Below are 24,796 nucleotides of genomic sequence, written 5' to 3' on the forward strand. Positions count from 1 at the left end.
TAACAAAGCCAAAAAGGTAATAGAATTCATTCCCCGCCCCCCTCCAACTTCTATTAAAACTGTGGGTGACACACCTGAGTCACAAAGATTCTGAGTAAACAGACTTTCCTCACTCACTACCACACCCCTGCCTTTGAGTACAAGCTGTGGTTTATCTCAAGGATGCTTGTGTGGGTTACTGAGATTTTAATAGGTAACTTCAGATAAAACACCTCTCCTGACTGAAGCCTGTCTGCAAAAACCATGTGAGGATTTATCTCATTTTTGGATAACTTGTTACAGGGCTTACCCCTAACCACCCAAATAGGCTCACTGCAGTCTGTCTTCCCAAGGGAAATAAACATGTCATTCAAACAGAATATTCTTACTGCCCTTCAACCAGAAAGAAGAATTTAACTGTCCCACTGCAACTCACAGACAGACAGGATCACCATCTACAAATAGGCAAGGTTCAACAGAGAGAATTTTTAATTATATAAAAATGAGTAATTCATCCCTGAGCATCCCATCTTCTGTAGATGTAAACTACAAAACTTGCTTTTTATTCTCTCTAAAACAGAGAAACAACTAATTGTCCTGGTATAAGAGTTGTTCACATATTGAAGACTTATTTAATGTACATGTCACTGTGCCTTATTTTCACTCTATACATTCTGTCTCACATAGGTAGAGACAAACATAGACAATATACCAGAACATTCAAGCAAAATGTTAGTTCTTTGAAAAAACTTAACACTCAGATTTGCCTCCGGGGGGATTAAAAAAATTCACAAACAAAAAAGGAGACAAAATTTCAGAAGCTATAGGTAAGTAAGATTATTATAGCCAATTTTTAAAATGGGCAAGGATGTGAATAGACACATCTTCAAAGAAATATGCAAATGGCCAGTATGTTTACAAAAATTCCAACATCATTAGCCTCCTGAAAATGCAAATCAAAGTCACAAGGAGATACAACACCCTCACAACAACTGGGATGGCTGCAATGAAAACGTCACGTAAACTGGTACACCTGCTTTGGAAAACAATTTGGCAGTTCAAAATATCAAACACAGTTGCCATATGACTGGGCAATTTCACTTCTATGTATGTGCATGCCTGAAAGGAATGCACATACAAGTTCATTAAAAAAAGAAGAAAAACCTGTACATTAAAGTTCCCAGCTGCCAAAAAATTGAAACCCAATGTCCACCAACTGATGGACAAAATGTTGTATATTATACAAGGGAATTTACTGAGCTGTTGAAAGGAATCAAATACCAATATAGGCTACCACATGGATGAGTCTTGGAAACACTGTGCTAAGTGAAAGAAGCCAGACACAAGAGGTCACATAGAGTCTATTTATAGGAAATGCCCAGGATGAGCAAATCCAGAGACAGAAGTAGATTAGTGCTTGCAGGCCTGGGGGAGAGGAGAGTGGACAGTAACTGCTAACAGGTGAGGGTTTCCTTGGAAGATGATGAAAACATTCTGGATTTGAGAAGTGGTGATGGCTGTAACACTTCTGTGAATACACTTAAGTCTGTAAACACAAGTGAGATGTTACACTTTCACTCTGTGGCTTCTGGCAATGTTGCTGCACACATCCATTCTTCAACACGCACAAAGGAATATACAAGGGCATTATCACATCTGTCCACCTCCTTTCTTTTCATGGACACTTACCTGAATACACTGAAGCAATGTCTTATTCCCCATGACATTTTAGGGCATTTTAATCTGTATTTACTTATTCAAAGTAGTGCACGCTAGCTAAGAAAACCAATGTCTCCTTCAACCCTCTCTCTGAAAATTCACTCTTTATCCAGGTACATTTTCTGTGCACCTTACTAATAGACACATGGCTTGGTGGTTTTTACAGAAGTGGGGACATAGCTCAAGGAGCCACTTCACTAGAGTTTGTTAACTCAACAATGTAGCACTGACACACTTCAGTAAGCAGCTCCTGTAGATTTTCCTTATTTCTTAACAATTACAGTATGGATACAGCATGACTAAATTATCCCAATCTCCCACCAACTGACATTCACTCTTCACAATGCCTCCAGAGTGTACTTTCTAAAGAAGTGCAGGCCTCACAGAGTTTTTCACCGTACACCAGTCTGGGCCCTAAGACTAAGCTGAGTCTGAAGCTCAGCCATACCCTCTACTAGCAACATGGCTTTGGAGAAGTTACATACTCATCGTGCCTGATTTCTTCACTGGCCTAAATGCCTTACAGATCTGTATTAGAATTCAGTGACTTGCTGGGATAAATGATAACTGCCGTAACTCCAGAATGAGGCCAGGCACAGAAGCACTCAAATGTCAGTTTGTCATTATTATTAAACATCCTCATGAATTCTGTACCAACTACTCAAACCCCATTCATCATTCCTCAACTGTAACTTGCTCTGAAAGAAGTGAAAGTCACTCAGTCATGTCCAACACCTTGCAACCCCATGGATTCTAGCCTGCCAGGCTCCTCTATCCATGGACTTCTCCAGGCAATAATACTGGAGTGGGTAGCCATTCTCCTCTCCAGGGGATCTTCCCCAACTCAGGGGTGGAAACCAGGTCTCCCACATTGCAGGCAGATTCTTTGCTATCTGAGCCACCAGGGAAGCCCATAACTTGCCTATGCTATTTTAAAATTTTCTTTTGCTACAGTCCTCTGGTCCACAAGTGTTCCTGCTTCTATGTATCCCTCAAAATCTGATGTAAATGTTAGGAAGCCTTCTTTAGCTTCAACCTCATCTACCTTCTATGACCTCACTCACTTAATGACTTTGCACTTGTACGTTATTTGTAAATATGCTCTTCTCCATAACTAGAATGTAACATCTTGAAGCCAGGGACATCATTTTGACTATCCCTTCATCATCAAGTGTGACAAACCATCAACTACTGTTCATGGAGTACTGAGCCCAGGATTGCTCCAGGGATGCGGGGAGTACACAAAACGCTCTCCCTTGACAGAGTTGACATTCTAGTAAAGGATGTAAAGATGACAAATAAGAAAACATACCCAAAAAATAAAGAAAAGAAAACATGTAAGATGAAACAGAAAAAAAATGAGCAAGGTAATGGGGACACAAAATGCCAAGGTTGGGGGCCCATTATTATTTTACAGAGGTCAGCAATGTTCTCTGGTAAGAAGCCTGAAAGTGTCAGAATGAACCACAGGAGATTCAAGGAAGGAATATCTAGGCAGAGGTAAAGTACAGAAATCCAGAAATGGAACACGCAGAGTACGTCTGACCAAGTCTTTGGAGGAAGGTGAGCAAAGTCAAGGAGTAGGAAAAATTACTTTTTTGTCAACATGTTGATTTTGGGTGTTAGTCTGAGACGAGCACCTTGGAAAGTCTGAGCAGAAGCAGAACGTGATATAGTCTAACACTACAATTAATGGGGAGTATGAGACAGAAAGGCGCCAAGGGTGACGGGAGACCAGGTTAAGACAAATTATATGGAAACACGGCAGAAGCAGGAAACAGTGACAAGCAAACTCTGGATATAAAGTCAGAACTGGCAGAACTTATTGACTGATGAGAAACAGGAGGAGCCAAGACGATGACAAGGTGCTGAGATCTAAGCCGGCGCTCCTCATGCCGCAGTGTGCGTAGCATCTCCAGGAGAGCACGTGAAACAGCACTGGGTCTCACTGGGGCCAGTCCATCTGGACACAGGAGGGCAGACCGAGCACAGATGCTCTGACAGAGAGACATTAATCCACCATCAGACTGCAAGATGTACAGATCGCTTCTGATGGCTCATCTTCTCAGTGAACAGGAAGCAAGGTCATGACCCAAGACTGAGTGAATGAGAAGCAAGGAGATGGTGGAGGTTTGCAAGAGGAGATATTACTGCCGCCAAGTGGGAAAATCGACAGATTCAGGAAACGTGACAGGACTTCAGCAGCACTGAAGGTCTGAAACTTGAGCTCAACAGCCAGCATTTAAAGTGGGACCATTTAGTGATATGGCATTTCACATTTCCCATCCAAATGCAGAAAGGACAGAATTGAATTTACCCAGGATTAGTCCCAGAATTTAGCTAGACGTGTACAACTGGGGGGAGGGAGGGCTTCCCTGGTGGCTCAGTGGTAAAGAATCCACCCGCCAATGCAGGAGTCGCGGGTTTGATCCCTGGGTTGGGAAGATCCCCTGGAGAAGGAAATGGCAACGCACTCCAGTATTCTTATCTGGGAAATCCCAGACAGAGGAGTCTGGTAGGCTACGCAGTCCATGGGGTCGCAAAAGAGTTGGGCACAACTAAGCAACTATACAGCACAAGTACATTAGGGGAAGGATCAGGCTAAGTGACTGTGTGTGTGGAAGAGAGAAAGGAGGTGGTGTTCTGGCAGATATTCAGCAAATGCTGAGGTGAATCAGAAAAAGGAGACAGCAATACGAGATTCCCAAAATCTTTCACTTAAAACCTTGCAGTAATGGCCCCAGGTCTCTTCACCAAATCCAAACTCCTCCAACTGCCAGTCCATGTCTTTCCAACCCATTCAAGCACTGGCTGTTGCTACTGCTCCAACACAACTGGCGTTTCAGCCACAGAGTCAATCTGCAAACCCTCTGGTACCAAGTCTTCCCAGGTCTTTCTAAAGGCTTCCCCAGGACTCTCCTGGAAGAAGTTGGTCCCCAACCAGAAAGAATTAACACAAGTTGTTAAAAATGGGTCTTATCTCCAAACTAGCAGAAGTGAAGTGAAAGTCGCTCAGTGGTGTCCGACTTTGCAACCCCATGGACTATATCAGTTCAGTTCAGTCGCTCAGTCATGTCCGACTCTTTGCGACCCCGTGAACCGCAGCAATGCCAGGCCTCCCTGTCCATCACCAACTCCCAAGTCCACCCAAACCTTTGTCCACTGAGTCGGTGATGCCATCCATCTCATCCTCTGTTGTCCCCTTCTCCTCCTGCCCTCAATCCTTCCTAGCAACAGGGTCTTTTCAAATGAGTCAGCTCTTCGCAACAGGTGGCCAAAGTATTGGAGTTTCAGCTTCAAAATCGGTCCTACCAATGAACACCCAGGACTGATCTCTTTTAGGATGGACTGGTTGGATCTCCTTGCAGTCCAAGGGACTCTCAAGAGTCTTCTCCACCACCACAGATCAAAAGCACTAATTCTTCGGCGCTCAGCTTTCCTTATAGTTTAACTCTCATATCCATACATGACTACTGGAAAAACCATAGCCTTGACTAGACGCACCTCTGCTGGCAAAGTAATGTCTCTGTTTTTTAATATGCTGTCTAGGTTGGTCATTAACTTTCCTTCCAAGGAGTAAGCGTCTTTTAATTTCATGGCTGCAATCAGCATCTGCAGTGATTTTGGAGTCCAGAAAAATAAAGTCAGCCACTGTTTCCACTGTTTCCCCATCTATTTCCCATGAAGTGATGGGACCAGATGCCATGATTTTAGTTTTCTGAATCTTGAGCTTTAAGCCAACTTTTTCACTCTCCTCTTTCACTTTCATCAAGAGGCTCTTTAGTTCCTCTTCACTTTCTGCGATAAGGGTGGTGTCATCTGCATATCTGAGGTTATTGATACTTCTCCCGGCAATCTTGATTCCAGCTTGTTTTTCCTCTAGCCCAGTGTTTCTCATGATGTACTCTGCATGTAAGTTAAAAAGTTGGGTGACAATATACAGCCTTGATGTACTCCTTTTCCTATTTGGAACCAGTCTGTTATTCCATGTCCAGTTCTAACTGTATAGTCTGGCCTGAATTCTTAAGGCCAGAATACTGTAGTAGGTAGCCTTTCCCTTCTCCAGGGGATCTTCCCAACCCAGGGATCGAACCCAGGTTTCCCATATTACAGGCAGATTCACTAGCTGAGCCACAAGGGAAGCCCAAACTAGCAAATCTGCAATTAAATAATTACTGAAGCTAGTGGCTGGGCTTCAAATGTAACTTTGCTGTAGGAAATTCTTCTGTGTAATAATATAGATTCTGATGGTATTTACATGCTGGGTGTGTCCACAGTTCTCTGGATGCGCCTCTAACTAGCTCCACAAGCAATACCAAGGTAGCAGCTGTCTTCCTACATCATCTCACCTTTTATTCTTTTCTTTTGTTCCATTCCTAATAATTTAAATAGTTTCCATTATATATTAACAATAATCAGTTGTGTCTGTAGATCAAGCCTTTATTAAGAAATCGGCAACTTCTCACAAATCTTAATCATACTCTGGTATATATCTCATTTGTTTTTAACATATTAAAATTAGTTAAAGACAAACAAACAAGAATTCCTTTGACAACAAGAAATGAGGTCTGCAGCTGCTGAACCTGTTTTCAAGAGGAGGCGGCATAGGTTTATTACACCACCAAGGGAGGCTCCAGTCACACTCCTTAGAGAATGTTGTTCACTGAGTCAGGTATCTCTTCCCACGCCAATGTAAACAAATGCTGGCCGGCTGTCAGGAACAAAACGGAAAAAAGTTCACTCAAGCACCATCACCCCGAATTAAGGCCATGGCTTGCTGTTAGGAGAACAGAGGCTTATGTAATCTTCTAAAAACAAAAAGTCTGTGAGAACAATTTCTTCAGGAAAAAGAGGAACACTTATTTTTCCACTTTGGCATAAGTAATAAAATATATCATTAAACTTTTCTTCCTTTCTGCAATCTCTTTTGAAATTTTCTCTTCTCTAATTTCACTCATTCTCTGCGGCTCCTAAGATCCTCCCACCAGCGCAAACAGCTTAAAGGAACTAGTGTGTTACAAATTAGCAGGGGTCAAGAACTGAAGAAAGAATCGAAGTCATATAACACAGTTTCCACATGCCTGTGCCCTAGTATCTTTACCATCGAGGTAAATGTCAGCTGAGCAAGACAGAATTCTCACAATGATTTCATGGGACTAAAGTAAAAGTTAATTTATATGAAGAAAGGAGGAAAAAGATTTACGTTCTTGAAAAGGAGAAGCTGAGGAAGAACACCATACCTAAATTCACATGATTCATAACATCTAGGAAAGGTCTGACAAATCACATTTTATTCATGAGACAGTGGTGCATGGAGAGAGGGACTTCCCTACCACAGACGTATCTTCACATTCTGTCCCTTACACAAAAGCATCTCACATGCAAGCATTCACAGCAATTCTGGAAGCAAGGTACAACTGATAATGTGGTATGATGTATATTAAAATTAAGAAGTATGTGGGGGTAAAGAGATTAAATGTCATTGGCACAAGATGATTTTATTTCTATAAATCCATATATGTCCTATATACCATGGATATAAAATAAATTAATGCAATGTGATATTTTCAAACTCAATATTCGAAGCTCAGCACACAAAACATAATGGTCTTTCAAAGCAGTTAATGATGATTTACAAATGAAGAGTCTGCTCCAACTAAGACAGAGCACTGTGGTTCAAGTGCTGACCACTCCACCAACAGAGCACACAGCCTTAACGCAGGAAAATTATCTTCCCACTTCTCTCAGTTTACATCTGTGAATATGTACAGAAAGGGGATCAAAGCAGAGGGGATCAAAGTGTCTTCGTATGCCTATAAAGCCAGTCATTCCACAATACTCTTTTTCCTCATCAAACCCCAAACACTAGAGCCCTCCTTACACTTTCATCTATTTTCTTGTTTGGCAAGACAGAAAGATGAAGCACGGGATATCAAGACACATGAAAGTTATAAAGTAAGATTACTAAACAAAATTATTTTTTAGCAAATCAACAAATATGCAAAAATCTAGTACATACGAGAAACTCCCATAATTAAGGCTCAGCTAATGGTTTTATCCCACAAAATAAGCTGCCTCCCTGTCTTCCATTCAGGAGAAACATAAGCTGTATAACCCTGACATGTTTACATGGCACCTTCTATATCCTGAACAATTTTAATAATAAAGAATGATACAACTCTCATGAATACCAACAGCTTCCAGGTCCACATTTTAAATAAAAGAGCCCCCACTTAAAAATGATCTAAATTATACTGATATTACAATGTTTGTACACGGGTTGCTTTGTAAAATAGAGACATATATATAATGAGATAAAGTTTTTCTCTAAAATTACAGACACATATATAATAGGATAAAGTTTGTTTTTCTCTGTAATATACAGACATACGTAATAGGATAAAGTTTGTTTTTCTCTGTAAATTCATCTAAAAGTGTATCTGTGATGAACCTATCAAGATCAGAAATGTTAGAGATAGGTAAATGCCTCAGAAGTGCTTTTACCAACAAAAGAAATAATGATATTAAGAAGCACATGTATTTTCATGCATCAAAGTGTAAAGGTCACCTTGCTATCTTTGATGTTTCTATAAAAATGCAGCTGACACAAAACCAACTTAATTCAAGATGTTAAAATCAGTTAAAATCAGCCAAAGCCCTGAAGTTGAATCACATGATCTTGGTGTTATGGGCTGATGGATCACTCTGATCAAAAGGAGAGTAAACAGCCAAGTAAGGTGCTTCTGGAGTGTATTAGGTCCCCAATCAACGACGTAGGATCACTGACCTTTTAGACAGAATAAAATTCAGAGTATAAAAAGGTTGGTGACAGTTTATTTAATTTAAGTTGAGCTGCTGATAAACTCTTCATACCTCTGGAAACAATCTGAATATCCATCTTGAAAATACCAGCAGGAAATATTCCCAGCATTTGCACTCTGAGATCCTGGAGCACACGAACTTGTAAGAAGTAGAAAGGTTTGATTCTACGACCATTCAGCCTTAGCCCTTCACACCCCTACCCTTTGCTACCTTCTTGCCCTGTCACCCCTCCAACCCAGTCTCTATCAGTAGGAATTTACAATTATGATCCTCCCACTGCTGCAAAGAGCTATTTTATAACAATGTTTTCAAAGGAAAACCATGTGATTCGTCCATTATTTAAATTTAACAGTATTAACTTAAATTCTAAGTACAGAAATGACAACTTTTACTATAAACAGAAGAGTTTATTCTTCAATCACAATCTTTCTGTACTTCCCCAAGTTAAGACTCTGGGTAAGACAAATATGAAGCATTATATCAGAAGTTCAGACTTTAAGATTAATTTTAAAGTGAGAGAAGTCAAACCGTAGGACTTTCTAAGAGACCAGAAAGCTCTGTTGATATTATGCCTCTTTCTGGTTTCTATTATAAAAATAGTAAGGTTTTAATCATATTCATATGCATGAAATCTTTTCTTAAATGGAACAAATCAGAGTTTCTGTGCTTAAAATGATTCAAATTCCCTTAAAAAAAAGAATCACCATTGACAATAAGAATCTTGAGCTATGTAAAGTCTAGCAGAATCATGAGGGGTACACATTAGTGGCCATGTTTAAGCATGCTATGAGGACAGCCTTCCAGAGTTTTCAGCTAGGCTATTTAAGATATGTATCTGCTTCTATGTACATACATTAAAGAATACTTATATATGACTTAATAAATTCAGATTGAAACCAGCCGATAAATTAAATTCCCTAAATATTACTTACTTCCGCTTATTTATGTCTTTTACTGACAAGCTGTATTATATTTGCAACCAAGAACCCACTAATATAAGGCCCTCTGAAACTTCACCTTCATCTAACAGAGACAGTAAGACTGACCACTGAGGTGAGCAGAATGGCACACAAGTTATGTTATTTTTAATTAGATCTTCATTATCTTGATGTATTATGAATTCTCAGACTATAAAATGACTCTCTCTATATATATATTTATAGTTTAAACGTTTAAAAATTTTGTTAAAATTTTTTAAACTCTAAAAAGACAAAAGAAATTCTTCCCTTTACATCATTTCCCATTACATCAGAAATATATTTCTTCCAGTTAATTTGCCTCTGAGTTAAACCAAAGAGCACAGACAATTACATTCTGAAGTACATAAAGGACCAAAAATAATAATATATGCAAAAAGTGATTAAAAGTGATATGCATTAAGTATTAAAAGTGATATAGTTTTGGCTTCAGAATTTTATTTTTAGAGGTTGTGCAAGGCCAGATTATGAGCCTGTTTGAAAACCTGGGAAATCTATCAGATGCATGAGATAAAAGAGAAAAGTGAAAAGGCAAAAGTAAATACATGTTCCATTTGTACAACCATTCAGTAGTAATATAACCATTCAGCTCACCGTTGATTAATCAGTTAATCACGCAAAAGTAACCATTCAGACTCCTCTCTCTACATGAGGAACATTATAGTGATTTCTAGACCTTCCGTTAATTTAAAATACTTGTGTTTATTAAAAAGTAAGTTTTAAATTTAATATTACAGTAATTAAATTATAGAACCTCAGGCACTCAACTGAAATTAAGACTTAGGTCACTTCAGAAGTATTAAAAATAGTATATAAGAGTGGTCTATAAAAGTATCACCACAGGCTGATCCACCTGGCCTGGACATGCTCCCTTCTGTGTGTATTTTCAGTGGGACTGATTCTTCTCACCTCCATCTATTGGTACTGCATGGAGGCTGGGGTGATAATGGGCAGCTTATTCATAAACACAAATCTTCTCCTGAAACATCTTCTAAGTGATGTGTTAACATGTTAAAATCACGAAAAATCTTTCCAAAATACCCTTTGCAACACAAAAATATTTGTCACTATCACTGATGGCATATAGCTTCTTCAGATCCTTTCCCCTTTCACAGAAGATTTCAATTACAAACAACACTACCCAATGAGCGATTCAGTGTAAAATATCTTCTCCAAAATTTTCTTAATGTGATCGATCCTCTATAAACTCTAGAAATGTATACCGTCAACTTGTACAACAGAGTCCCAATGCCCAAGAGGCTCAACACTCATATGTCAGTCATGGCTGCAGGGCCAGGAAAATGAGCATTCTGCTGGGCTCCTGCATTCTTCACATTGTGCTCATGGACAAAGGCAGGATAGTTTCTAGGTGCAGGATGGGGTGGGGACAAGGCCCTTGTGTCCCACTGGTTTCCACCACGTTGAGAGCGATCACCGGCAGCCGAGAGCCTGGATGGTTGGGGTGGGAGGGGAGCACAGTTAGTCAACAGGAGAAGATGAAGGTGTAAGAGGTAATAAAGAAGACCATGTGACCAGCATGCACCACTGCTACGAGCAGTTACCAGCATCTACTCCATGCAATGAGAACATTCAAGAACAACAAACAGGGAAATCCACAAAGTTACATGTAGTGGAAAATGGCAATATGGAAATATGTACAAGTAATCAGAGTCAGGTGAATTAAATAAAGAAGTAATTTCACAGAGAGCAAGACACTCTGTATCTGTCCCCGATATTGCTATCAAAATCAAAGGCAGAAAAGTTGCCTGAGGTCCTAATGAGAAGAAAAAATGCTTATAATCTACTTCATTCAAGTATCTGAAAGGACAATTTTACATAAGGACAAAGCCACATACAGCAAAGGGCAACTGTGAAAAGTTATTTCACAAATCAAGTGGCATAAAACTGAAGTCCAGGAAACAAAATTCAGAAAGAACATTAAAAAAAAAAAAAAAAACTGCCCTCACAGAGGCTATATGATTGGACATCAATGTTTCCAGTTAACAATGGAGAAACACTGTTCCTTCTACAGTGAATGAAATTCAACAGGTACAGATAATGTGATGAGAAAAAGCCCCTCCAAGAAAGTGTTAGTGCCTTTTACCACAAGTGCTATAAACAAACATATGAAAGTAAGAGAGTGAAACATGCAAAGAAGTTTCTGATTAGAAATGACCAGAGTCCTCCAGTAGAAAGAACACATTTGCCAAACTTTTGTACATGACCAAAAGGGCAGCACACATTTAAGGTAACTACAAAGGGAAAAAATCACCCCAATTATAAAAATGTCTAAGGATAGACATTCTATTCAACTAAGGCATGTACCTTCACCTTTCTTCCTTAAGAAAACTGAAAATAAATTAGCTAAAAGGATTTTCAGAACAAATTTGGAAGCCTTTGTTTTTTTTTAAACAAAAAAAATTATCATCTTTCCTTCAACTGCAATACAAGCTGTTCATCAGATCTAACCCAGAAAACTCACAGCCCTCGATCCAGGGTCTCAAAATTTAGAAAATAGGTTTATATTCTCCCCTACATATGCAAGATTTTCCACAAAGTATTTAGTTTTGTTTATAAATAGATAATGGGTTTTAAATACACAAATTCTCAAAAGATAGTTTAAATATTGGGTAATTCTATACTGACATACCAAATCATTCACTCAAATAATGGTGTCATTTAGAAGATATCAGCAATAAAAAGCTACAGAACTGAACAAGCAGTACATTTAGATTAAACTGGTTATAAGTTATCTGCCAGAAATAGAATAGTCCATTATTCCACCCAACCATCCAAACCCAGGGAACAATTTCCAAATTTTATTAACATCACTTTCTAAAGGAGGACTGTTTTATATGCATGTGAAAGTATTAGAATCAAAGCATGCAGAAATAGAAATTAAAATGTAGATTCATCTTAAGGCTGGGGACCCCATCAGCTCCAAGACAGGCCAGCTCTATGCTTAGTCTCAGGTCTTGCTGACACACACTGAGGCGTGCTGGGCCTGAGGGCCACCACTGTGCTCCATTTTCACAAAAGTGGTCACAATACAGTTATATAAAGAAGGACATACAGCTCCAAATTTCTTTTTCTTGAAATTCAGTACTCATAGACTCAGCATTCTCTTTTTAAATGCTGCATCAAAGGAACTAAGTAGTGCCTAACAAATCAAATAGATTTAAATATGTACCAATTAAAACTGAGAAGCTAAAGAATTTAAACATTATACAGATACAAACAAACCAGACTCTCATTCCATATTAACATAAAATGTAAGCATGTATTAAATGAGCTCTTTTCTAGTTGAAATCTCAGTACTACGTTTCTGTGCCAAAGACTTGGCGGTAACAAGGAGACAAAACATAGCCTCTTACTGGAGCTGCGTTTTCAGTAAGAAACTAAAGAAACTGTTTTTAACGGCTTAAAAAAGACTAAAATTTGACACGTAGAAGTCTCACTGTTTATCCTTTAAGTGTGTGCCCACATGCACACACACACACACAAAGTACCCCTACCACATTCTCAAGCAGAAAGGTGGGGGAAAAGGGTAATGGGAAAAAACTAGGGCAAAATCCCCTTGATCTTAGAAACTTATCGAGTTATTTGGAACGGAAGCAAAAATATGAATCATCAAGAGCAAAGCACCTTGCTGTTAGTTAAGCCAAAATAACGGTGAAAAACAATTACATAGCAAAGACTGAAAATAATCACCAACCACTGTTGACCCGCCACCATGAAGGAAGAGCTGGTTGCACAGAAAGCTGACCCAAACCTTGAGATCACCAACAGAAACTCATTACATTTCAGGTACTAAACAAACTGAGAGCAAGAGAAAAGGAGAAAAATCCTATCAATGATCAAAGCTCATTTAATAAACAGACAAAACTTGAACAGATGATGCCCAACATGACCGCTCAATCAAATAATACCCAAGGAGCCCCCCAAGCCACATACATTCATTTGGGAAGGGATGAAACCCATGGATTAACCCCATAAGCCACAAAGTATCCATATTTGTGCACTCACTATTAGTCTAAAAAAAACAAGACCCTGGGACTCTAAACAAATGAAGTATCTTCCCATCATCAGATTATTTCTCCACCCCTTCCCCATTAAATATTTCAAGCTTTGTTCTATTGGACTATAATACGGTTCTGTTTTGGCTTTATCTCCAGTCTTTAATAAAGAAACCACATCCAAAGCAATAGCATCATGCTGTGTAGAATAACATGGAATGAAGACATGATCCTTATGGATCTGGGAAAAGGTCCTATCGAGTAGCACTAAAGTCTTTTTCAACAGAAAACCACCGCCACTCCCAGCTCACACTAACCAGTCAGGAGAGCCGTCTCACAGGCTTCACTGACACTGTCACCCCGCTTCATCTGCATCCCTTACTCATCCCAATATGACAGCTCAACAACATGCTTTTTTTGTCAGCTTACAAATATGAATAATTTGCTTTCAATCATATTTCAAGTAGTCTTAAGATTAGGCTGGGGATTCAGAACACCCTTAGGCAAGCAACATTTTATTTTGGTTTAATGAATAAACGAACCATTTCTTGTCGTGCTGGTCTGCTCCAGGACTCCTTGGAAGATTCTCGACCTCCACTACCACAGGACCAGAGGGGACAGAAGGAATCACAGGCACAGTGGACCTCACACCCCAGGCCTTTGGACACAAATTATAAAAGATCTCTTCACCAGTAAGTAGAATATTAACATGGAATACTAGCTACACAATGAACAGATAGGACAGTAATAAACATAGCAATAAACAAATGCTTGAAAGTTATATACCACCTTTGGGACAGATAATAATCTAACTGAATACTGGCATTTTTTTCATTTTACAGGATTTACAGGGTCAAAAAATCTTTTATTATAACATTAAAATCTTTTCTATTTTAACATCTTAAGAGAATAAAGTAACAGGTCTCATATTGTTGAGCCATTTTACAGATAAGAAAAAGAAAATGCACAAAACTTTCCTGAGGTTACACCAGTATGAGAACTGAGTTACTAATACTACTGTTCATCATACTGATAATCAGCTACAGTGCTTTAGGAGCTTAATACTCTCTTACCTGTTGGGAGCCATTACTCTGAGCTGAAACATTGTTGTGAACACTGTAATGGGGGAAAAAAAAATAAAGAAAAAAATTACCATGAGCACCAAAAACTAAGAACGGACGATGTCCAGAAAACATCTGCTTTTACTGGCAAATGCTTTTCTACTCCTGTGATATTCCCATACACCTGTATTCTACTTGTGCTTTAGATATACATGTCACTGCTAATCTTGTTTATTCACTGGACAACATCTGTCAAAGACAACAAAATACAGACAGCTGTACAAATGACTCCTAAGGCACTAAGTACAAACACCCACATAAACTTACCTGTCACTTCTGTATATTCCTACCCTCTCAAGATTTTCCAAGGCCACTCAGCATTTTATAACTCAGTAGGCCTTACTATAAACTTAGGAGCTTCTCTATACACCCTTCTCCTTAAAATGATTTGTAAATATGCCTTTAAATCTTTAGTTTAGGCTGTGCTCATTCCCTTCCCACTTCCTCCAAAAAAGCACTTAGAAAAACTCAGCATATAATACAACATAATAAACAGAAGCAAACCTCAGAGCTGGTAAAAAAGAACAAATATTCAACAAGAACCCAAAGATGAGATACTGACACAATAGAGTAAGGTAAATAAAAGAGTTTACTGACTGCAGACCTCCTAACATGAGCATAACTAGTATCCTGAGAAAAGGAATTCAGCTAAGGTAAATATATATATATTATATATATATATATTATATATATATTTTATAAATATATATAAATAAAATTTATATATATAATAAAACATATAATGAATATATTTACCTTTAATGACACTGAAAATATATTCAGTGTCATTAGAAAAAAAAAAAACTCCTCTGAAAGTAAGAAAAATAATCTATAGATTTAACAAGAACATTGTATTCCAAGAAGATGAAATGCAGAATTAAATACATTCAGTTCCTTACTGTTATATTGCTGACCTTCAAGGACAAGGAAACACTTCAGAGAAGAGTTTAAGGAGATGTAAAAGCACATCACTGCCAGTATCAGGCTAGCACAGAGTTCTCCATGGCAACCCTCAAAGAATACCCTACCCAGCCAGGATGTCATGCCAGCAATAGGAAATGGGCAAAGCTTCACAAACACAAAACAAACTCTGAACACAGGATCTAGGAGCCTTCTCAGAGAGGGAGAACAAAACAGAAGTAAATGATGATGAAAGACAACCAATTAAGAAAGAACTCAAGATGAAAAGGCCTTGCTAAAAGGCTGGGGGAGGAGGAGTAATCATTTTATATCTCGTATTTTACTAACCACAGCTCTATTACAAGTCAAGTCACCAGAATAAGCACCTCTACTGCCTGGGTTCAAATCCAAACAGCACCACTAGCTTTGCTCTCTAAACTGCAGTTTCCTTATTTGCATGGGGCTCTTAGCAAAGCACAAAGAACAGTGACAAATACAACGAAACAAACAAAATCTTTAAAAAATTGTATGCTTAGTCTAGCATCTGTTGCCAAGGCCAGTGGGGAAGAAAACACCTGTCAGGCAGAATTTCTTTTACTAATCTTGCTGTAATTCCCAAAACACATTGTATTATATTAAGGAACTCTTAATCTCCATTTAATGAAAACTCACTCAATCTGTATGGTTCAGAAATGACACATTACTCTGTGGCCCTTTGGTTACACGCTGAAGCTTTTCCTTGAACTGGGAATAATTCCAGTGGGTGACAGGTAAAAGATGACAGATTATCATGAGAGAAAAAAAAGCACTTATAATAAGTGATACAGGACTCTAGCTCCCTGTTTTAAACAATTTGGAAGACAGGAAGCACTATTTTCTCATCACTGCACCTATTCTTTCACCTCCACTAGTATGAAAGTAACATTACTTTTCATTACTGACCCAATGCAGCTTCCTTTTTAAAGAAATGTTTTGCTCTAATGCCTTCTCAATGCATCATTTCTTCCACCATTTCTTCTTTTCCTCTCTTTTCTGTCTTCAAGACTATTCACTAAGTCTGTGCAAGAAGTACTAATAAATGAAATCTGAACTGTCCTTTAAAATGTTACCTCTTCCTAAGATAGTTTATATTAGTCAAGACTCATGAGGGAGTAGTTGGAAACTAACCTCAGACAATTTAAAAACCTGTTATTCAAACAAGCACAGTTTTTCAGGTCAAATAGTTGTGCTTTTTCAAACAGTACTGTTTTCCATGGTTCACTGGAACAAAGCTGCTCATGCAAACAGAAATTCAAGGGCAGGAATGAAAAGGGCATTCCTGCCAGTCCCAGCTCAGGTTCTCTCAAGCACTGTTAGGAGCAGGGCTCAATAACTTTCAGAAGAGTGGCCCTCCTCTACATTTCATTCCTAAAAATTTATTCTAATTAAAAAGTAATAAAGTATCTGCTTAAATACCCCATTTTTCCTCTGTTTTCCAGAGCCAAAGCATCACTCAGGAAGACACAGTAAAATTTAACTAAGGTTAAACTAATCTCAATTCTAGAAAAGAGACTATATAGTCATATTCACTTTTTGGTCAGAAATCTGTATTTCAGAAAAATTAAAAGGAGGACAAACTCCTGCAAATAAAATAAGTTAATTTTTCACCTACGTATCTTTGAATGCTTGAATGCTTTCTTTTACATTTCTGCAAGAACCTCTTCACTTTAAGTTCTAATATTCTGTCCCAGCCTGTTTTTCAGGGAAGCAAGACATGATTAATTAAACAAACAAAAGACAAATAAAATATTTTACATGGAACACCTCTTAACATTTCTCCACCATTCTTAAAAGCATAGCTTAAAAATAAACCCAAGAAAAACTGAAGTGCATAGCTCAGAAAACACAGAAAATGTTTTTACCTAACTGAAAATTCACAGGGCTTCTCTGGTGGCTCAGGTGGTAAAGAACCTGCCTGCAATACAGGAGACTTGAGTTCAATCCCCTGGAGAAGGAAATGGCAACCCACTCTAGTACTCTTGCCTGGAAAATCCCACAGACAGAGGAGTCTGGCGAAATACAGTCCATGGGATTGCAAAGAGCTGGACATGACTGAGCAACGAACACATTCACTTTCAAAAAACTTACAGTGGACAAAATCCCTCACCTTTCTCCCTACTCTACCGATTTATTTATTGTTAACAGCTTACTGACAGCTAAAGGAACTCTAGAGGAATCCTTACTCAAAAAGCAGAGTGTTTCTGTGATGAGTCACTAATCATAGACTGGCCTTACTGGCTTTCTAAATGAAAACAAAACTGAATACGACATCGCAAGGTGAGACCAACCCTACTCAGTACCCAAAACAACTCCTTCTGAAGGAGTTCTAGTTATCCATCTGCTGCATGGGAGATTATACAAGTTCTTTTTTTTTTTTTAATGAGAACAATACTAGATTTGTATGTCTTGAATCTGACAATTTACCAGGCATTCCAGGAGGCTCTGTTTCACACCAATGGTTGAGAAGCATTACATGAAACTACACTACTACGATTAAACTGAGTTATCGGAAGCAGGACTTCAAGAATCATGGTCTGAAGATGGGGCAGATCCTCTTCCCAGCAAAACATACATTTGGCTGGCGAAAATTATTTTTTAAAAAAATCATTAAAAGGAATACATCGAGTGGAGACATTTATTCAAGACTATCTACTCAGTCTGAGAGCTGAGTCTGGCATCTGAAACCCAGTTTTCTCTCCTCCTGGTTCTCCTGTGTTCAGTGTTGTGGGATCCTCATTCCAGGTGGGTGAGGCCAAGAAGACAATTCGCTCTCTGCATCCAGAATGTAAATCAGCTATTTTAAATATACTTGAAAACTAAAGAAACCACGTGTGAAGAAATAAAAGTATGACAACACTGTGTTCACAAATAAAGAGTATTTTAAACAGAGAAATTATCTTTTAAAAAAGAAATTCTGGAGTTGAAATGTACCATAGCTATAGAACAAAAAGTTCACTAGAGGAACACACAGTAGATTTTAGTGGACAGAAGAACCAGTGGCTTGAAGGTAGGTCAAATGAGATGATCTAGTCTGAGGGACAAGAAAGAAAAAGAATGAGGGAACATGAACAGATTCGGAGGTCTGCAGGTCCCAAAAGGAGAGCAACATGTGTGTAATGGGAGTCCTGGAAGGAGAGGAGAAAGGAGGGAAAAAATGTGAGAAATAATGAATAAAAACTTTCCAAATTTGATAAAAACAGTTAAGCCATGGAAAAGCAACCAGAAGGGAACTGGATTAACCACACTTATATCAGACTAAGTAGACTTTAATACAAAACAGTTACTAGAAAAAGAGAGGAACTTTTTTGTAATAAAAGAATAAAATAATCATAAAAAATAAATGCAGCTCACAGCAAGTTCCAAATACATGAAGCACAAAGAAAGAACCAGACAACTAACTGGAGACTTTAACAGTCCACATTTAATAAAGGATAGGACTAGTCCATGATCAATGATGAAACACAAGTGAACAGCAGTAACAATCAAGCAGATCTAACAGATATCTACAGGACATGACACTCAACAGCAGAATAAACAGTATTCTCAAGTACCCATACATGGACCATTTTCCAAGATAAACCACATGCTGGGCCATAAAATAGGCTTTGACAACTGTAAAGCGATCAAAATTATGTGACATACATTCTATAACCACAATGGAATAAAATAGAGAGAGAGGGAAATTTAGCATATAAATGTGTATGTTAAGCAAGATGCTCCCGAGCAGTCAATAGGCAAAAGAAGCTATCACAAGAGAAATTAGAAAATAATTTGAATGAATAAAAATGAAAATACAACAAACCAAAACTTATGAAATATGACTAAAGCAGTGCTTGGAGAGAAATTCATAGCTATAAATGTTATATTAAAACAATAAAGAGCTCAAATCCCAATAAATCGATATTCTACCTAAAGACACCAGAAAAAGAAAACTAAAAAGCAAGCAGAAGGAATGAAATCATACACCAGAGAGAAAGTTAATGAAATAGGATATAGAGTAAAAGCAAAAGCTGGCTGAAACCAAATGAAACCAAAAAAAGTTGGTTCTTCAAAGAGGCCAACGAAACTGACAAACCTTTATCTAGACTGACCAAGGGAAAAAGAAACTCAAAGAACTGAAATCAGAAATTAATGAGGGGTGTGTGTGCTCAGTCATTCAGTCGTGTCCAGCTCTTTTTGACCCCATGGACTGCAGCTCGCCAGGCTTTTCTGTCCATGGGATTTTTCAGGCAAGAATCCTGGAGTAGGTTGCCATTTCCTCCTCCAAGAGATCTTCCCCACCCAGGGATTAAACCCGTGTCTCTTGCGTCTCCTGTATTAGCAGGCAGGTTCTTTGCCACTGTGTCACCTGGGAAGTCCTGAATGAGGGGACATCACCACAAAGCTTACAAAAATAAAATGGAAAAGAGAAAAATATGAACAATTATATGCAATAAATTAGGTAATTTAGGTAAAATGGAAAAATTCCAGAAAGACACAAACTCTGAAACTGATTCAAGATAAAAATTAAATATGAATACATCTACAACAAGAAACTGAACCGGAAATTTTAAAATCTGACAAAATAAAAGTCCAAGCCAGATGGTTTTAATGGTGAATTCTACCATATATTTAAAGAATTCTTTACAAATTCTTCCCCAAAATTAGAAGGAAATATTTCCCAACTCATCCTATGAAGCCAGAACCACCCTGATACCAAAACCAGATAAAGTCAGTACAAGAAAACTACAGACCAGTGTCTTTGATGATACAGACACACAAATCCACAACAAAACTAGTGAACCAAATCCAGCAACATATAACATAAAGAAAGATTATATACCATGACCAAGTGGGATTTAACCCAGGAATAAAATGAACTGCTTATCTACAAATCATCCTTTGTTCTTTGAGCTCCCTGAGAGCAAGGGTGACAGGTTATTCATCTGCATATCCTCAGTCACACACCAATAACAAATGTATGCCATTCTCATTATGAATAGCACAGCTACCCAACCCCACTCTTTTTCTTTAAATTGTTTTATTTTTGTTGTGCCAACTTTATCTGGCACTATGTATTCATCTGTTCCCTGCCATGTCCACCATGCTCAGGGACAAGGGAACACTCTTGACAGGCCTTCAACAAATATTTGTTCGATTAATGACAGCAACTACAGAAATGTTAAAACATTCTAGTATCAACCCCTAAGGAGCAAGACATTACCCACCTGAGTTCTTCAGGTTTTCCTGTACTTGCTAACAGAAAAGAGAAAACATCCCATTAGTTTCCCTTCAACATGATAAACTGCTTTACCATTTACTTTTTTTTTAAACTTTTTGTCCCACAGCACAGCATGCAGGATCTTAGTTCTTCAACCAGTGCCTGAATCCGTGCCACCTGCACTGGAAGCATGGAGTCTTAATCGCTGGACCACCAAGGGAAATGCCCACAAAAGTAAAGCTTGACTAACTGCTTTGTAAGCTACTTTCCACTATATTTAAAAATCTTCATTTCACAGAAGTGTTCTACGGTTCATGCCATTAAAGTGAGTAATGACAATTATTTCCAATTTTTAAATAAGGCAATAAAATAAGTATACATTTTTTAAAAAAGAATCATCTTCAAGCCTCTAGAATAAGTTGATAGTGAAATGTCATCAGTGGAGTCATGAGATGATTAAGGATATTAAACAAACTGAAATGGTTTCATTTATAGCTACCTATTACTTAATTTATAGGTACATCAAAACATATGACTATAAGTCAGTTTTTTGAAAAAACTGATACTGCCAACATCAGGTCATGGCAATTATTTACAACTGTGACACTGGACATACTTAAAATGCAATCTGGGGACTTCCCTGGTGGTCCAGTGGCTGGGACTCTGTTCCCAATGCAGGGGGCCTGGGTTTGAGCCCTAGACAGGGAACTAGATCCCATATGCTGCAACTAAGAATTCACATGCCATAGCTGAAAATCACACATGCCGCAACAGGGACTGAGGACCCACATGCCACAAGTAAGACCCAGCACTGCCGAACAATTAAAAAAAATTCAACTCTGTTTTGAAAATAATCACAACTTTTAGCTTACTGGTCAAAGTAAACCATTCTTTGTATTACATAATTAAAGTAACAAACAAGGAACATTTGTGAATCTGGAAATGTCTATGTACAATGTATACTGATGATTAAATATAAAAATTACACTTAACAGAATCTTTAGTATTATAACACAATACAAAATAATCTTTACTTAAAATTTATTCATCATATTCCAATGTTTTAAAAAATACTTAAGGGAGATCTGAAAGTCAAAAAAGGGAGGGAAGATGTTGCTCTACAGAAGAACTAAAAGAGTAAGAACAAAAATTGAACAGAAACTTAGCCTAGTCTCTGAACTGTGATTAGCTTCAAGCTTAATCTCAGCAACAGTATAGGCAGTTTTTCCCCTTGTATTTTTTAAAACTAATTATGCCAGAAGCAAATGCAGTTATTTAAATAAGAGCACTTTAGTACCCCTGATGTAACAGAGGTAAGAAGACTGAGACAGCCTTCCCTCCAGTCAGCAACACAGCACAGGATAAACTGTCAGGAAGAACAGTCCTTGCAAACAGGGCTGTATTTCACCTTTCACTTGCAGAGTTCGTCGAGAATACCGTTTGCTGGGCCTTCTTTCAAAGGATGTTGATCTTCTTGCTTTATTGGTCTTAGTGGTCTGATACTCAGTTTTCCCACTAAAATAAATGAGACATTTAACAGGAACAAGAGAATTTCAGGCTTACAGTAACCAGATACACAAAAATGACAGAAAGTCTATCCTGAGGTTTTCCTTAAAAGAACCCTCCTGAACTTTATCAAAAAATAGTCTTGATGACTCTCTTTATCACACCATTCTTTTCACTCTTCAGGCTTGTATGAAAGATGCGACACAAATTATGTTGTTTTTTCCTAATTATGCACATCACCTAAGAATATATTAAGTAAGTTTGAAATATCTGTGCTTTTATGGAACTCCTCTCTTTCCCACCTACACTCCTCAATGCAAGATGTACAATTAACTCAAGATTTTCCATTACTTTTTCTAATTGCAAAATGCTTTTCAGAAGACTTTTTCAGAAATATTAAAACTATTTTAATATTTATCTTCATTGCCATTTAAATTCTGCCAAGAAAATGCCACCCCCTTAACCTAAGTAAAATAGAAGCTTTCTTACATGAATTCCACACACAGTCAACTTGCCACATTACTGATATTATCCATTCCTTCTTTAAATCACACTGAACATGCTGAAAACTCACCATCAATAAGCTACTCTGAGTAACCCAAAACATTTCTACCTTATGACTAACAAACATAGGGTATGCAAGAACAATGGAACATCAGGTTTATAAGGACCAGAAATATTATCCAGATTAATATCCCGCTAGTATACCATACCATGTAGAAAACGGGTATAGTGTACTGCTGCTGCTAAGTCGCTTCAGTCGTGTCCGACTCTGTGCAACCCCATAGACGGCACCTGGGGTTGCACAGAGTCGGACACGACTGAAGCGACTTAGCAGCAGCAGCAGTAGCAGCAGTACACCATACCTATTTTCTACATGGTCTCCAGCTGCTGGATAAAGACTCCTTAAAACTCCTACTCTGTGGATTTAAACTAGGGGTTAGTTAATAAATACATAAAGCAAGCATTAGTGTTCATCAACAGATGAAAGGATAAGGAAGATGTGGTAGATATACACAACAGACTACTACTCAGCCATAAAGAGGAATGAAATAATGCCATTTGTAGCAACATGGGTGGACCTGAAGGGTATTATGCTATGTGAAGTAAGTCAGAAAGAAAATGATGCTGTATGACAGCACTTATACATGGAATCTAAAAAATAAACTAGTGAACAGAATAGACTCGCAGCCATAGAGAACAAACTAGAGGTTACTAATGGGGAGAGGGAAGGGAGGTGGGGCAAAAGACAAGTAGAGGATTCAGAGGTACAAACTACTGTGCATAAAAGAAACAAGCTACAATGATATAGAATACAACACAGGGAATATGGTCAATACTTTATATAACCAAACTTTTTTAACAGGAAAAATTCTGTTAAATTACTCGTTAAAACAAAACAAAACAAAAAAAACATCAAGAAGGATATGCAATCCATTACACCACTACAATATTCTCTTATCTTTTTGGGAAATTACAACCAATAACAATATATACCATTTTTTCTTTTATTTTGGACAATGAAAAACACTGGCAAACTGATTGATCTTTCTATGCCCTAGTTTCCACATCTGCAAATGAGGAACTGGGCTACATTTTCTGGCCTCTAAGAAATTATGAAAGATACAGCAAGCAGCCACATTCACCTGTATCTAAACCGTGATCCTAATCGAATAAATCCTGATCGATGAGAACTCTTTTGGACAGGGCCTCGCAGGCGGAAGAAGGCATGATGCTCCACAGCACATTTCCATAAATGTTTGCATGCTTTGGGATGATCCAGTCTAAAGACAAACGTATGCTCCTGCTCCTTGCCCTGAAAAAGAAACGGATGTTAACAGAGGTAATTATTAACTCGGATACTCTTGTCACCTGTTATTCAGCTACAAATATAACCACAGCAATATCAAGAATCAAATACTAATAAAGCATCTGGTTTGCTCCCTGAAACTCTGACACTCTCTAGAGCTACCTACAGAGAAAGGCAGAGTTAAAATCAAGCCGTCCATTTTCTCAGCAAATATAAAATTATTCCTAAGAGTTTCCTCTCTAGTTACATGATCTCATTTCTCAGATATTAAATGAACCTTTCTCTGCCATACTTCAGATAAATGAATGTATAATTATAATTAAAAGGTTCACATAAGATATGGCAATATCTTAAAAATGGCCACATTCCTGGTCCTAGTAACCATACTCACAGGAATCAAATTATACTAGTTAATATTCATAGCCACTTTTCTAAGAATTTCACATGAATTGTCTCAACGAGTAGATACTATCATTAGCTCCATTTTACAGATAAGAAAACTGAGGATCAAGAAATTAAGCCCGACATCACAAAATCAGTAAGAAAAGAGACTAGACTTTGAACCTAACCATTGAGACACCAGCACCTACATTTGTAACAACAAAGCTATACTGTGTCTCCAGGGGAAAATACTCTCAAAACCAAAATTTACACCCCAAGATTTTCAATCTCATTTATAAAAGTAAAAACTGGCATAAAACCCTAAA

At 38.0% G+C, this 24,796-nt stretch overlaps 1 protein-coding gene across 3 annotated transcripts in view; it reads right to left on the reverse strand.

The window, feature by feature from the left end:
- EPB41L5 (erythrocyte membrane protein band 4.1 like 5) overlaps positions 1-24,796 on the reverse strand; it is a 183,466-nt gene that overhangs the window by 75,422 nt on the left and 83,248 nt on the right. For 2 of the 3 annotated variants that reach the window (XM_055398926.2, XM_055398925.2), the window contains exons 12-16: positions 23,926-24,095; positions 22,182-22,288; positions 20,781-20,808; positions 14,587-14,629; positions 14,056-14,171 (exon numbers count right to left, since the gene is read on the reverse strand). In XM_055398926.2, coding sequence (XP_055254901.1) covers positions 14,056-14,171; positions 14,587-14,629; positions 20,781-20,808; positions 22,182-22,288; positions 23,926-24,095 — 464 coding nt within the window. Of the gene's footprint in view, positions 1-7,177; positions 10,947-14,055; positions 14,172-14,586; positions 14,630-20,780; positions 20,809-22,181; positions 22,289-23,925; positions 24,096-24,796 lie in introns of those variants that run through there. The other variant, XM_088828865.1, reaches the window with a different exon arrangement.

Source organism: Moschus berezovskii, chromosome 2 (assembly GCF_049115385.1).
Source record: "Moschus berezovskii isolate FMDL1 chromosome 2, NW_MosBer_1.0, whole genome shotgun sequence".
Taxonomy (NCBI): domain Eukaryota; kingdom Metazoa; phylum Chordata; class Mammalia; order Artiodactyla; family Moschidae; genus Moschus; species Moschus berezovskii.